Genomic DNA, 15,221 nt, shown 5'->3' with positions numbered 1-15,221 from the left:
AAATAAAAGCGTTTCCGTGTCAACTTTACGGGACTAAAGCGTCCCCTGTCGTCTTCCTGACATATTACAGCCAAGGCATCACGTATGTGCCATTACATTTCTACACGCACTGTTGTCGATCAAGTTGGAATCAAATGTTTTTATCTCTTCCCATGAAATGAATGTGGTATTGTGATTTATTCTTGATAAAGTGTAACTGAATGCAGTCAGTATGCAATCACTGCAGCTGGTCAAAGGTGATTACTGGTGTGTATAAATAGGAATATAGGGGAATGTATGTGAAAACTTAATTATTCCAACTTTATGCACAGCAGTGTACTTCTTTTAAGAACCTAATTATAGTATAATTCTTATAAGTCCATTTGTTGGACCTGTAAAATTCTGTAAAACACGAATTTACTTCTAAATATGAATAACGCCTTTGGTTTTTGGTCTGAACAAATGTCATACGATTCAAATGGGCAAAAAATTAGATTTTTGATTAGTCTTATTGACATCTTAGCTTTTCCCATTTTGTCAGTGGAAAAACTACAACATCAGTTTGAGCTGGTTATAAATTTTGTTTCTAAGTATGAGGACTGCAGTTGAAGAGAATTTATTTTCCATGTCAGCACTGAAATAATTTCAAACTGCCAGTTCTACATGAGTAGCAGCATGTCAGCGTATGATAATAACAGAATAATAATTCAAGCCTGCAGGCCTGGAAAAACTTGACTCAGGTTACAGTGTCATATAATCTAAGCCTGCAAAGAATCAAACTTTTCAATCAGCCTCATTATTATTGATGCAAAATGCATTTACATTAATGCAAATTAGAAACACTATTTTGCATATTTTTGTGACTTTCATGAAGCTTGTTTATCGGAAAGTTGAGAAGTTTTGAGGACATGAACATTTTCAGTAATACCAAATGATCATTTACAATCAGCCTTGTAAATCTTTATTTGATCATTTTTGCAAAGTAGTTGTTGGTGTGTTCTTCAAGTACTCTTTATGTGGTATTATTCTAATAATTTGCTGACAAATCATACAAAACCAAGCTGTATATGTAGACTACGGAGTCCAAGAGCCCACATCTTTATTTTACAGGGTATATAAAACCACTCAACTCAGGAGAGGAACAGAAGGCTTGAATGGCATATATAAAAACAAAATCTGTGGGCATAAACAATTCATGTACATCTTAATTTCTCTTAATTTTCAGGTAACAAAAATGAAAGAAATACCCTCATAATGTTGACTTAATGGTAAATTGTATTGTTTATATAATTTTATAGATTTATCATCTTAGGCCACCTCCTACTTTGAAGCTGCTGTATTACATTAAATAGTCAACATTTATTAAACCATATTTTTTTTTTTTACGTTTTGTCTCATAATTACAACTTTGCCAAGTCATAAGGAAGTCTTCCTTTTGACATATCAGCAAAGTATGTGTTTATGTTTTAACACACTAGATGGCGCTTGGGATGGGTTTACTACATTGTCTTTAACGTTTACACAAGCAATGACCCTCTTTTCACTTTTAACCAACTCACTCATAATTTAGGCTATGCATTTACAGGTAAATACTTCACAGAAGATATCTGGATGTTATGTCAAAAAGTTAGTGTGCAAAGTACACGCACTATTTACTTTCAAGTACATCCCTTTCTGAGACAACACGGGAACACAATCATTTTAATTTATTATTTATTTATTCCTGATGTTTACCAATAATGTATAAACACACAAATAGAGACGTGTAAGTAGTAAAAGGAGCAATTCTAAAATGTTTACAGCAGGATGGGGAGGGTTTATATGACTTTTGTAACCGGAAAAGGGGCGGAGTCAGTTGTAACGTTAGCAACCACGCTGAGCGACAGGAACGGTTAACGTAGTTAAATGTGAAGGTTTGCTCTTTGAATTATGCTTCTCAACACTGACTGAATTTGTAAACCAGTCATCGGGTGAAACTGGAACTACCTGTGAAGGCGGATCTCTCATTATCGTTCAGGTAAAACCGTGTCTACATTAATATGGTACGGTAGCTACCTGCTGCTGACTATTGTATAGTCACTGTGATATCGTCGGTGATCTTGTAATACAGGAACGTTAGCCAGCTAGCTAACGTTAGCTAGTTGGTAATAGTGAGACGGTTCATCGATTGCTTTCTCGTTCATATACTACGTTATCTTATGTTATGCCCTCGTCGCTTGTTTTTTTTTAATACTACTACGCGTATCATCTGTTGCCCACTAAATTTACAATTGGTTAGATGACCAGGAACTACCAACAAGCTAACGCTAATGATAACAGCGAAAGACTGCTAGTCAGTCTGTGACGCTGTCAAAGCCTCGCCTGGTTTTGACAGCTCAGTTTGAGCAGTGGACAAGGCCAAAGCCACACACATCTGTAATGTCCGCTCTGCACTCTCCACGCCTTTCTGCAAACTGTATAAGCCTTTACCCGAGAAGAGAAATGTGTAATCATGTACATATTCTTGCGATATCGGAGCCTACATCCAGGTAGCTAGCATTTACTGCTAAGTAGCGGCATCAACATAACCCATATCACACCATTGTGTCTGTTGCGTGCTATTTTAGACGTGATACTGGGGTTCTTTAAAAAATGTCCAGCTTTACTCGTAAATGCTGCATTCTAACTGAGAAAAGCCTTTGTTTAATTCAGCAGTTATCCTCTTGATTCACGTGTACCACTGGGGTTTGGGTCAACGCCCCACCCAGTCAATACTTCTTTGTGCCGACTTTTAACCTCTAGTGTTTTTACATGTCCACACCGAAGATAATTTATCCTGATTTGTGATAGTGAAAGCGTCAGGGATAGTATTCTCTTCTACTCCATTCTTTCCTTGTCGCCTGAGGATGAAACCACTGGTTAATCCGATTTTCCTGCTGTGTGTTACTACATTAGTTGGAACAGTGTCTGCTTAGTGCAAGAATCACTGTGGTTTTGTTGTTTTTACCTCGTGAACTTATGCTCCTGAGCAAAGAGAATTCCTAGAAGCCTGTTAAAATGCGTATTGAATCATATCTGGCCTTGTGCAGTCTAACAACCAGGTGTGATTTTCTGGTAAAGATAATGAGCGGAAACACATTATTGACCCATAGAAGACTGAACATGTACTTAACTATTATTCGGAAGTAGCATGTTTATGCAAGAGTGAGGACGCTAACAATACCTTGAGATCAAGAGCCAGTTGCATTTGTAGATGCCTAAATGTAAACAAAATAGTATGTGATCTAATGCCCTGTGTTTTATGTGGTCTTCCTCCCACATTTGCTTTTATCTGCACTTCCATATTTTCAGGCAGATCATAACTGTAAGACACCATTTGATTGATCTAGTATGAATGAATGTGCTGCAGGGCTCTCTGATTACACAAATGTTCCTCTTTAGCCAGAGTGTCAGTTGCTGTGACACATTGCTTTAGGCAAAGAATTTTCACAGCCAGTGACTCTTTTCCTTATGGGGAGTAAAATGGGGAAAAAATTGCAAGTCATTGTGATAGCCTAGATCAATTAAGTTCTGAGTTTTTGTTCAAGTCAAATCGAGTTGAGCTGCAAAGACTCCTACAATGAATTTCCTTCTTCGTAGATATGTTTTCAATATTTGTTTATAATTTATCAATATTTACTGCTTAGTCTTGTGCAGCACAGGCTGTGCCTTCAATCTTTTTTATTCATGTTTTTCTCTACTTAGATTTTTACTCATTCATTTACATTCCCAGTATTTCTCAGACCACTTTGTCTTGTATGCTTTCCACAGAAATATTTATCATTTATCAACTGCAACCATTGATTTCTCCTCAGCAGAAAACAGTCCCTTGTTTTATAATTCAAACATTTTTCTGGTACAGAAATGTTTATAGACAGGCCAAGAAATAGGACTGGAAAAAAACACATTTTTTTAACATGATAAATATTGTAATATTATGAAAAAATTGATATACATTTTTGGGCAACATGGTGGTGCAGTGGACAGCACTCACAGCAAGAAAGTCCTGGGTTCGATTCCAACACCAGTCGATGGGGGTGGGACCTTTCTGTGTGGAGTTTGCATGTTCTCCCCGTGTCTGCGTGGGTTCTCTCCAGGTACTCCGGCTTCCTCCCACCATCCAAAGACATGCACTGATAGGTTAATCAGTTAATCTAAATTGTCCATAGGTGTGAATGTGAGAGTGATTGTATGTCAGCCCTGAGATGAACTGGTGACATGTCCAGGGTGTACCCCGCCTTTGCCCATAAGTAGCTGGGAAAGGCTCCAGTGACCCTAGTGAGGATAAAGCGGGTTCAGAAGATGAATGAATGATATACATTTTTTATTTTGTCTTTTAGGTAACGGGTAAAAATGGGGTTTGAAGTACTGACAAAATAATTCAGTCTTTTATTGTTTGAAAGTTCTACCTCTTCTAATTAAAGTAAGCTTAATTTGATTTTTTTTTCATATAGCACTTTTGAAGACACAGTTATAAAATGTTTTAAGTAACAAAAGAACACTGCAATAAAATGCACCACATTGTTGTTGAAAATGTTCTTCATGAAATAGTGCACACAAATAAAGTGAAACAAAATAATGATACACGCAGTCATGGTGAAATAGCATAAAACTGTAATTTAATGCTGCATGAAAAGCAAGTAAAGATTAAAATAAAATAAAAGGGGAGTGTAAGATGAACAGTCATCAGATTTATTACAAAAAAGGCCTTCTGTAAAAGTACCCTATAAAAACTGATTTCAAAACTGCATTAATTAGTTCAGATATGTTAAATGCAGTGACAAGAGTGTTATATTCTTACTATAATAACTTAAAACAATGAATGGACATCAGTTGTGTTGCTTCCTTCTTATTGCGCAATTCTTATTGTCTTTGTTTTATTATGTGTTTGAAGTTGTTTTTGTCTTGTTGCATTTTTTAACCAGTTGTTTTGTCATTTTTGTCTTTGCATATTATTGTGTCTTTTATGAAGTTTTTCATCTTTGTTGCATTATTTACTTCTCCTCACTTTGTGTCCTATTATATTCTTATGTCTTTTACATTGGTTTAATCTTGTTGCATCCTCTACCATGTTTTTGTCATATTGGAACTAATTTTCAGATACAAATAATCATATGGCTTCTTTAACTTTCACTCAAAACCGAACATTCTCCTGTTGAGTAGTGGAAGAACCTCCACTACTGTTGTAAGGAAAATGGTACGGTACCTTACTGTGGGTCACGGCCCTGGAGACCAGCTCTTATGCACCAAAAGGCACAGGCTCTGCTCTACCTTTATCCTGAGTGTGTGCAGCCTCTCTGTTGTCCACCCTTGTTGATCTGACAATGGGTTAATCCATCCTTAACTCCTGATCCAGGAGATACCATTTGATTTGGATTCATGTTTGTGCACATTTGCTGACCCATCTCAAAGTAGACTTTCCTCTTTATATCTTGTTGTCAGGGGAAAACCTATAAAATCAAGTTGAGCCGTATGAGAGACATGTTTATAGATTTTATGTCTAAATATGCAGACTGCTGCTGAGCAGAATTTGATATGTACATTTGAAGGGGTTCATACATCTGTGAGACTTTGTCAAAACATTTTTCTTCCTTGTCAGCACTAAAATCATTTATACAATGTCATTCAAACACTGCTGTTTCTACGTGAGCTGTGGCATGTCAGTAGCTGATAATAACAGGAATTTGTCAGTCATGCAGGCTCGGAAAAATGTATGTCTTCTGCTGGTGACTCAGGTTACAGTAGCGTGACTGTTTTATTTTTCCTATGTTCTACTCTTAAGATGTACTGTGTACTGTTCCTCCGGAAGTATCAAGTAGCAAATCTATACTTAATGAAGAAGGCAAACCTTGCCTTAACAATCAGAAACTCAAAATGAAGGTGAAATACTTAAGGTTGTGTATTTTCCTTTCTCTTTTGCATCTTTCAGAGAAGCGTGGGTGAGTGATGCCGCCGTCCAGCTGCGATTGCCCCCACCTGGATTGTGTGGGGGAGATCACTAAAGAGGAACTTATTCAGAAATCACATGTGAGTCCCTCTAGCTCATGGTCCTCCCCTTGCACACAGTCATAACAAAGATTTCCATAATGTTTAGTAACTTAAGTGTTGTTTCTCCATCCTGATAATGATTTTTTTTTTTTTAGGGCCAGTGCCAAGACTGTAAAGTTGGAGGACCAAATCTGTGGGCATGTTTGGAGGTAAGACAGAGATAACAAGCAGATCAAACAGATTTTTTTTGACACTCTATTTTTAACGGGTTTAAACATTGATTAGGTTATATAGTTAATATTGCTTGAATGAATATCCACTCATGCAAACTGTGCAGTCAGGCTATACCCAGATAGCATGTAGTGCTAGTAACACTGTGGTGTTAAAAATGGCATGAAAATTACATCCTCTCTCATCCAAAACAGCTTACTTCAGAGAGACCTTGAGCTTGAGAACAAATGCATTTATTTAGTGTTTGGAAGAAGTCTGCAAGAAAGTGGTCAAATTAGGAACACCAGCAAATGCCTGGGATCACTAAAGCTGGAATTAACTATTATCATCAGCGTCTGTTAATCTGTCTATTTATGAATTTATTATTACTTGATTAATCAATCAGTTGTTTAGGCCATAAAACATCATAATTTGGAGAATACAGGGTGGGGAAGCAAAATTTACAATGAACATTTAGTTGTTTTTTCTCAGCAGGCACTATGTCAATTGTTTGGAAACCAAACATATATTGATGTCATAATCATACCTAACACTATTATCCATACCTTTTCGGAAACTTTTGCCCATATGAGTAATCAGGAAAGCAAATGTCAAAGAGTGTGTGATTTGCTGAATGCACTCGTCACACCAAAGGAGATTTCAAAAATAGTTGGAGTGTCCATAAAGACTGTTTATAATGTAAAGAAGAGAATGACTATGAGCAAAACTATTACGAGAAAGTCTGGAAGATACTATTAAAGAAGAATGGGAGAAGCTGTCACCCAAATATTTGAGGAACACTTGCGCAAGTTTCAGGAAGCGTGTGAAGGCAGTTATTGAGAAAGAAGGAGGACACATAGAATAAAAACATTTTCTATTATGTCAGTTTTCTTGTGGCAAATAAATTCTCATGACTTTCAATAAACTAATTGATCATATACTGTCTTTCAATTCCTGCCTCAAAATATTGTAAATTTTGCTTCCCCACCCTGTATATGTTGATCAGAGTTGCTCAAAGCCCAAGAAGACATCCTCAAAGGTCTTGTTTGGTGCACAACCCAATGATATTCAGTTTGCTGTCACGGAGAATAAAAGAAAGCAGAGAGTATTCTTATTAAAGAAGATGGAATCAGAAAATGTGTAGCTTTTTTCACAAAAAATTACTCAACCATGAAGAATCAGAGTAGTGGAAAATTAATTGAGCAGTTTACAATTATTTGAATGATCACTTGAGCTCGAGTCATCTGTGTTCATGTTAGGAGCGTCACCAATTTTCGTTCTTATCCTTTGTGTTTTGTTTTACAATAGATATAAGACAAAACAGGTCTTGTACTATATTCATACTGAACTTAAAAAGCCTTAAGTGGGTGAAACACCGGTTTTGAAGCTTCCCACCTTTGTGTCTCAGGAGAAGCGTGTGATGTCTGTTTGTTTACATCTGCCTTTTTCTCTGTTTTGTTTGTTTCTGTCTAGGATGGCTGTGCTTATGTGGGCTGCGGGGAATCTCACACTGACCACAGCACGGTCCACTCACAGGTGGGAGATCTCAAGCCTTTCAAGTGGGAAATAGGAATTTGATTAGAGACTAGATATGTGGAATGGATGTGTCTGAAGTGTAAAAAGGAAGATGGATTGAATTAAAAAGGATCATAACTAAAAAGATGAGTGGAGGGTTGAGAGGAGGCGCAGATGGGAGACCAGACCAGGACAGCCCAGGCCAGACCAGGAGAGGACAGGAATCCCACTTCAGGCAATCTGGAGTCATGATTTGAAATAAAAATAGCCTATAGCAGTGCTTTATTTTAACCTTTTTTCTTCACATTCAGTAAGCCTACACGTGCTTCTTTATGCTTTTGAAGTGTATGCATTGTTAAAATATCCCATCAAGGTCCCTCTCTGTGCCTGCATCCCCACTTTCAGTACAGTTTGAGCAGTGAATCATCTATTATTAATTGCCATTCCTCAGGGAAGTGGGGGAGATTCAGTGGCACTGTCAGCTCCATGGTTACAGTATCCATCCCTTGTAGCAGCTTTACTCAGCCTCCACTATTCCCAATGTTGACTAAGACTTTTACTTGAGCACATGAAGGGTCAAACAGGGTTACAAAGACTGAAAGAGGAATATAAGAAAAAGCCAACATTTGGGTGGTGGCTCGAAGGAAGAATCAAAAGACATATTGTGGATAAAGTAAGCAGCTGTGAATAGTTTAAGAGCTAACCAATCATATCGGCAGTGGATTTGATATCCATCCCCTGATCCACAATATTTGTCAAGGCCGCTCCCCATCTGCTCTTTGTGTTTTTTGTTTTTTTTGTTTTTTTTCTGAAAAAAAAAAGAAGTTCGTGAAGTCTAGCAAGAAATGAAGGCCATGCTTAATTAGCGCTCTGAAGGCCTGGAGGAGAAGGAGACTTTTTAATCTCTTGACTATGCAGTGAGAGAAGGAAGAGGTGTTGGGAATGAGTGGTCTCTGCAAAGCCACACTGAGAACAGGACCACTGTGAACAAATATGACTAATCATATCAAGTGTTGGAATTCAAAGGTTGTACCTAATTTAACTAATTTCAGAACTCTACTGTCACTTTTCCACTTCTTCCATACGTGTGACAAAAGAAACACAAATTGTGACAAATCTAGTGTTTGCTCATTACATAGACATTCCAAACATCCATCTATACTGAAAATGACCTCTGTGTAACAAATTTTATGTGCATAGATGCTTATTGTTTTTTGACAGTATACAGAAGTACTAAAGGTCAACAGGCAAAGAACATGTTGTGTCACAATAGCCACAGTCTTTGTTACAAAAAGTACAAGATATTTCTTCAAAAAGGTCAAAAGTGAAAGGGAAAAGTGGAACCTGTTTGATGCATCAAACTAAACTAAAATGCCAAAAGCCTTTGAGGAGTAGCAAAAGATGCTCTTTTAATAAGCATGTATGACCAGATAGAATATATGTGACAAAGCTGATCATACATAAACAAATATTACAAACAAGTGAAACTCCTGTAAGAAGGTTTTGCAGCTTTCTCCTGGAATAATAGTCTGTATAACATTTGAAACTGAAAAAGATTAACCTATGTCTGACAAGGACATAACCATGTTTGCTTCTAAAACATTTGTTCTTCATCTCGTCTTTTAGATTAACATTAAAATAACCAATTCAAACCCTGAAGTTGTTGATATAGAAGAAGAGTCAGACAACATGTGGCTTCTGATCCTTCTTCTGACCCTCTTTGCTCACTAGGTTTCCATCAGTAGCGATTAAGGGGAAACCTCCCCTTAACAACTTTAATCCACTGACCCAGTCAAGGTCTCTAAGGAGACTGGTGCTGAAACAGATGTTCGCTCAAAGGATATACTCTGGACCAATAGCGACGTAGCTGACACAATATTTGAAATAACAAATTGGCCTATAGCTTATGACTGTACTAATATTGTTTTCATTTTATTTCTTCCTCCTTTTGTACCAGGGAAACAAAGAAAAAGTAACTTGCTGAAAAAACCCCCTGAAATATTCATCATTACTGTTTTTTGAATGAGCAAAAAAAAATTCTCACTCGCCAATGACTATAACATAGCAGATAAACATTAGTCACTGCTAGTAGTGGCACTGTGTTTGTCGGCTGTTAGAGATCAAAAAGTTGTTGGGCTGATAATCTGGATCTCTACATGTCCTGCAGTGAAATAAATATTTTGCAATGTTTTATTTTGGCTGATGCATTTGAAAGCTTGATGTGAGTTCTGTTATGATCAGACAGGTTTTACTACTGAAATAACTCACTATAATAATAACTGCTGTATGTATTTAAGCTATAAAACTAAACATTATGGGGGAACACATATCATCTATGTCCTTTAAATTCAGCTTGTTCTTAATGTCCTCCGTGGTTTACTTAGTGTTATAAATGATTTAAAAGGGGAGTCTTGTGGCTGTGCTCAGTCTGGTGTGTCCTGTTTGCCAGCCCTGCCCTCTCTGCTCTGAGGTGCCCTGCTGTGTGAAGGCTAATGCATCCTTGATGAATAATGCAGGGGTTGTTGCTGCTGCCGCTCACGTTCCGGCTCTTGTCGGGCTGCCAGACTCGCTGGTGTTTGTCAGAGCAGGTCAGCAGAACTCGGCCATGTTTCCAGAGCACCACCGGTCTGCTCTGCTGCTCCCCCCTCCTCCCTCCACCTGTAACCTGACACATTCAGCACACAACTGATGTCCGATATAGGAAGCTGGTGCTGGTGCTGTGTTCATCTCTTTGGAAGTAGTTTTATGAAAAATAAAACACAATGAAAACATCAGCCAGTATTTGTGGACTATATCTAATATTCCAATGTGGGTGATTTCATGTCCAGAAGTACATAACACAATATTGCACATTTTCTATAAAGTCGATCAATAGGTCATATAAAATGACCAAATAGAAAGACCTGTTTTTATTACATTTTGAGATACATAGTTAACAAATAATGGGTGCTTAGAACCTTAATTTGAAGCCATATTTTGAATATATCATATAACATAAAATATCAATATGCAACTAGAAAATGCTTTTAAACTATAGCTGCAAACAAAAAAAAACACTCCATGATTATTGCCACTGAACCTTGTGGCATCATTTGCAAATGTTATCTCCGACTTCATTTTCCTTTTTTCCCTTCAAATTGCTGCTCCATTGTTTTATTAGTTATCAGTTAACTTTAAATATAGGTCCTTAAGGCTGATGAGGCTAATGTTAGCTGGCACAGAGAGATATTACAACAGCCTGCAAATACTTTTCAACAGTAGAGAGAGTTTTTTTTTGTTTGTGTCTGTTTTGTCATGTGACTATGTGACATGAGGTCACATACGATGTGTACTGGGCCATCAAGTAATCTTAACTGGGCTTCGATAATAATAAAAATAAACTCTCTTTGACAGGTGCACATGCATGACACACATATGAATATGCACACACAAATTATGGTGTGCCTTAATCACACTTGATAGAATAATGCTTCTAAAGGCATTAAAATTTTCTTTTTCATTTGTGATTAGTCATAAATTCCCACTGTTGTTACAGGGTTTGACTTTCAGAACCACTATCGGGCACACCTGTCTTTGGCAAGAGTAGCAGGAAACTTGCTAATGGTACATTGTGTTGTAGGTTATGTAATGCATCATGTTGATTAGAAAGCACGTGTCAGCTGATCTTGGCTAAATATTTACCCTGTGTTTTTTCCAATTCACAAGACCATTGATTTACACCTCAATTTATGCAGGAAACAAGGCATAACCTGACAGTGAACCTGACCACTCTTCGAGTTTGGTGCTATGCCTGTGGCAAGGAGGTTTTCCTGGAGCGTAAACTGGGCCCTCATTCGCCCCATGCTAACAGCAAACCCCTCGCTTCTCCGCAGAATGCTGGCCAGGTAAAGAGCCAGGCTCCACTCAGTTTATGTATTTTTATGGTTATATAACAATGTATGTCTTATCACACAGTGTTGTACAGTAATAAACTACAACTATCTACCCTGAGATTGGTCTCTTAATGTTCAGCATTTATTAGATAACATTTTCATGTTAATGGTTGTCTGTGTTGTGTGGTTGTTTCAGGATAATGCCAGGGCCCCTGGGAGCCCAACCTCCCTGAGAGTGCCCCCTAATGGTGGCTGTGAAGACCTAGACATGGAAACAGAGGAGGAAGATGACCTGCGTGCTAGAGGTACTTGGTGTATACAGTTTTTATCTCACAAAGATGGCAAAATAACTTATATATACTGTATATTAAGCTCTTTTTAATGCTGTTATAAATGCACTTATCCACAATCTAAAAGTTTCCAGAATAAGCATTTTAATGATTAAACATGTTCTTATGAATTCAATGAGCTGACTTAAAGCATAAACAAATTTTATCCCCTTGTAGTGCTACAGCAAAATGCTAAAAAGTGAACATTGCATGGAAGTTATGAGCATAATCCTCAGTAGGAGCTCTGTTCTCAGCAGCAGGTTCATTTGAAAGTCCTGGTTATGACTGGAATAAATGAGAGCTGAAAATGAATGAGACTGCTGGTCTATCAGCTAGTGATGATCCTGGTGTGGTGACCACAAAGGCCACTGTTACACAGAAAACACACACACACGCACACACACGCACATACACACGCGTGCACACAGCCCAGTCATAGAGGACTGTTTGTTGCTGCTGTGTCATGGCACAACTGTACAAACATTTGAGGTGAGAAATCAGTTTGTTACTCTGTGCCTCCATCCCACTGGAGTCACCAATGCAAAGTATATGATTTCAAAGCCTAATAATTAAAATTTTATTTCTGAATCCATCAGAGGGCCACAGAGTGCAGTTGTGATTGGTCATTTCAGTGTTAGCACATTAATGAACAAACATATTTAAAGAGAAGAAGAAAGCAAGATGTCAAAAGCTATGTGGCTCCACTCGTACTGTTCAGAATCTCATTGACAAGACACTGCATTTGGGCTGGGCACTAAAAACAATCTTAAACTGGGATCATGATGCAATGATAAACCTTTGACATTTTCACTTCATACAACAGATCTAACAGCCTATCATGGAGAAGAAATAAATGCGACACACACAAAGTGCAACATGCAGGTAGATTTTCCATCTAGTGAGTAAATCTCAATGGGCTATTTGTCACACTAAATGAACCGAAATAGTCAAGTAGAGAAAATAAAACCTTTGCTTAAAGATGTGCTGTCTGTCGGAGTCTGACACAAAGACAGGAAACGGAGATGCACTGCAGCACATTGTAAGACTGAAATGTTGCATTCAAATGCATTTTATGAATTCAGGAACCTGTATTTGAAAGGCCACATATGGGAAAGTGTATATTTTAGTCCTATTTTGTGTAAATATGTAGTACTACATTTGCATACACTACAGCGAGAGAATGAATAGGCCCAGGTTGATGTTAAGTTTAGCCACTGAACCGTCTTTGATCACCTTTAAAGCATTACCTGGATACTCTTCCAGCTGGCAGTGCTAAATATCCATATTGGTCAAAACACTAAGATCATGTTTTCACCAGATCACCTAACCCTACTATAGACACTGTAAATATTCCATTCTATGTAAGTTACTGTTGACACACATGCATTCTGCTAAAAAAAAAATCATTATTGCCTTGCTTATGTGTTACATATTAATTTTTATCAATAAACATTTAGGCTCCAATGCTAAGAATGGTTTCATTCTGTGCTGTGAGACACAGCATAACAGACTCTGCAAAATGGCATATGTTATGTTAAACCTCATGTGGTGTGGGTCAGGTATTGGCAACAGTCACCACCTTGGTTATTTTTGTCCCAGATACAGATCATATGTTCAGGAGGCAATGTTAATTAGCTTTGTGAGACTAATGTCTGTCTATTGAATGGGATAATTTCTCCGTTTTGTCGCTTTAAAGAGAACCATATAATTTATGTCAAGCAACAACTGTGGTTGATGCAAAACTTGCTCCATGGCCAAGTTTTCCTTTTAGTTGTGAGTTATTCATTTATGGGGAAAAAAATCAAGTAAGAGGAAGTTGAGATCCTTTCCTGGCTGCCATCAGAATTTACAAGCATTTGATAGGTGGCTTGTTTTAATTTCCCTGGTGTGTTCTTTCTGTCTCCCTCAGGCCTCACAGGTCTGAAAAACATAGGCAACACCTGCTACATGAACGCAGCGCTCCAGGCACTGTCTAACTGGTGAGATCCTGCCCTCTGGTTATAAGCCTTCTGCCCTTCCATCAAACTGCCTTCCTCTCATCACATCTCCTCCTTCTCCTCCTCTAGCACACTCTGCTTTTTCTTTTTAATGTCACTCCAGACTTTGCGCACAGGCTTCTTCCACAGATCTCTGTTCTTGTCAACTGTGAGAAACGGCTGAGGCCGCGCTCATTTTGGAAGAAGTAATGTCTGAGGGAAAATTGCTGCAGTGCACCATTTGAGACAGCAGAAATGGCCTTTTGTGGCTCCCCATAGGGTCTTCTGTTACAAATGAACACCAAACCCTCTCCCATCTCCTCTGACCCCACTCCTCCTCTTTTCCCTTTCCCTCTATAAACACCTCTTTTTTTATTTTTCCCTCTTTACTGTTTGTCTTTTAGTCTGCCACATCTTTTATTGAATTCTCATTACTCTGATTCTCATGTCACTTTAATTTATGGCTCTTTTACAAAAGCTTGCTTGTTATTTCCTCATTTTTACATTTCGCTTTTCTTTTCACAAGCACAGCCAAGCAACCCTCTCTTCATTATACCGTCTACCCAGGGGCTGAGATTTTATTTATTTATTTATTTTTTAATTAAACTGATGCTGCCTAGTCTGGATATATAAGTCAAATCGGAGGTAAAATGTGGGTCAAAATTTGCAATCTAAATTACATCCCTAAAATAGCAGGAACTGAGTCATGCAATGCAGAAGGAGGGACTTTTTCTGGAACTATTCTTTGATGTTTGTTTGCGGGAGTGAGAGCCGCTTCTTTCATTTACCGTCAGGCCATTATTCAGTTCGAAGGACTTCTTCTCTTGCCAAGGGAAGGATATGGTCCATGCCTTATTCATTCTGTACTTTGTCTTTTGCAAATTCCTGTCCATTCTGTATCCATCAAGTGACATCCCCTCAGCTATTTTTTTTTTTTGCTCATTTTTTTTTCTCCACTGTGTTCTTCAACCCTGCTGTGAGAAGTGCTTTCTTGCAAGAGTTACTACCTTGGAGAATTTAGTATATTGTAATACTAGAGTGAAATATGAATTCAATGAAATGGAATGAATAAAAAATGCAGACAGGGGACATAAATATGCAAGAATAGTGAACTGACACCTCTCCTTTGCTTTTTTCATTCTGATTAAATTTACCTCTATGTATATTTGGAAAGTGTATAATTTTTATTTATTTATTTATTTTTTAAAATTTTTTACTTCTCCAGTTTATTTGGGTTTTGAGCTGGTGGTAAGCAGAATTAACATATGATACATATGTTTCTTTCTCTACTGCAGTCCGCCCTTGACACAGTTCTTTCTTGAATGTGGAGGCCT

General features: G+C 37.8%; 1 protein-coding gene across 1 annotated transcript in view; it reads left to right on the top strand.

The window, feature by feature from the left end:
• Positions 1-1,832: 1,832 nt before the first annotated feature.
• The window catches only part of usp33 (ubiquitin specific peptidase 33), a 31,695-nt gene continuing 18,306 nt past the window's right edge, over positions 1,833-15,221 (top strand). The window contains exons 1-8 of the mRNA XM_030160304.1: positions 1,833-1,996; positions 5,927-6,024; positions 6,141-6,194; positions 7,669-7,731; positions 11,445-11,594; positions 11,779-11,887; positions 13,821-13,890; positions 15,183-15,221. The exon at positions 15,183-15,221 is cut by the window's right edge and continues 75 nt beyond it. Of these exons, the coding sequence (XP_030016164.1) occupies positions 5,944-6,024; positions 6,141-6,194; positions 7,669-7,731; positions 11,445-11,594; positions 11,779-11,887; positions 13,821-13,890; positions 15,183-15,221 (566 nt within the window). The 5' untranslated portion in view covers positions 1,833-1,996; positions 5,927-5,943. The remainder of the gene's footprint in view (positions 1,997-5,926; positions 6,025-6,140; positions 6,195-7,668; positions 7,732-11,444; positions 11,595-11,778; positions 11,888-13,820; positions 13,891-15,182) is intronic.

The sequence above is a fragment of the Sphaeramia orbicularis genome, chromosome 17 (genome assembly GCF_902148855.1).
Source record: "Sphaeramia orbicularis chromosome 17, fSphaOr1.1, whole genome shotgun sequence".
In the NCBI taxonomy this organism is placed as follows: domain Eukaryota; kingdom Metazoa; phylum Chordata; class Actinopteri; order Kurtiformes; family Apogonidae; genus Sphaeramia; species Sphaeramia orbicularis.
Note: the sequence above shows the minus strand (reverse complement) of the source record. Positions and strands in the feature narration are given on the sequence as shown.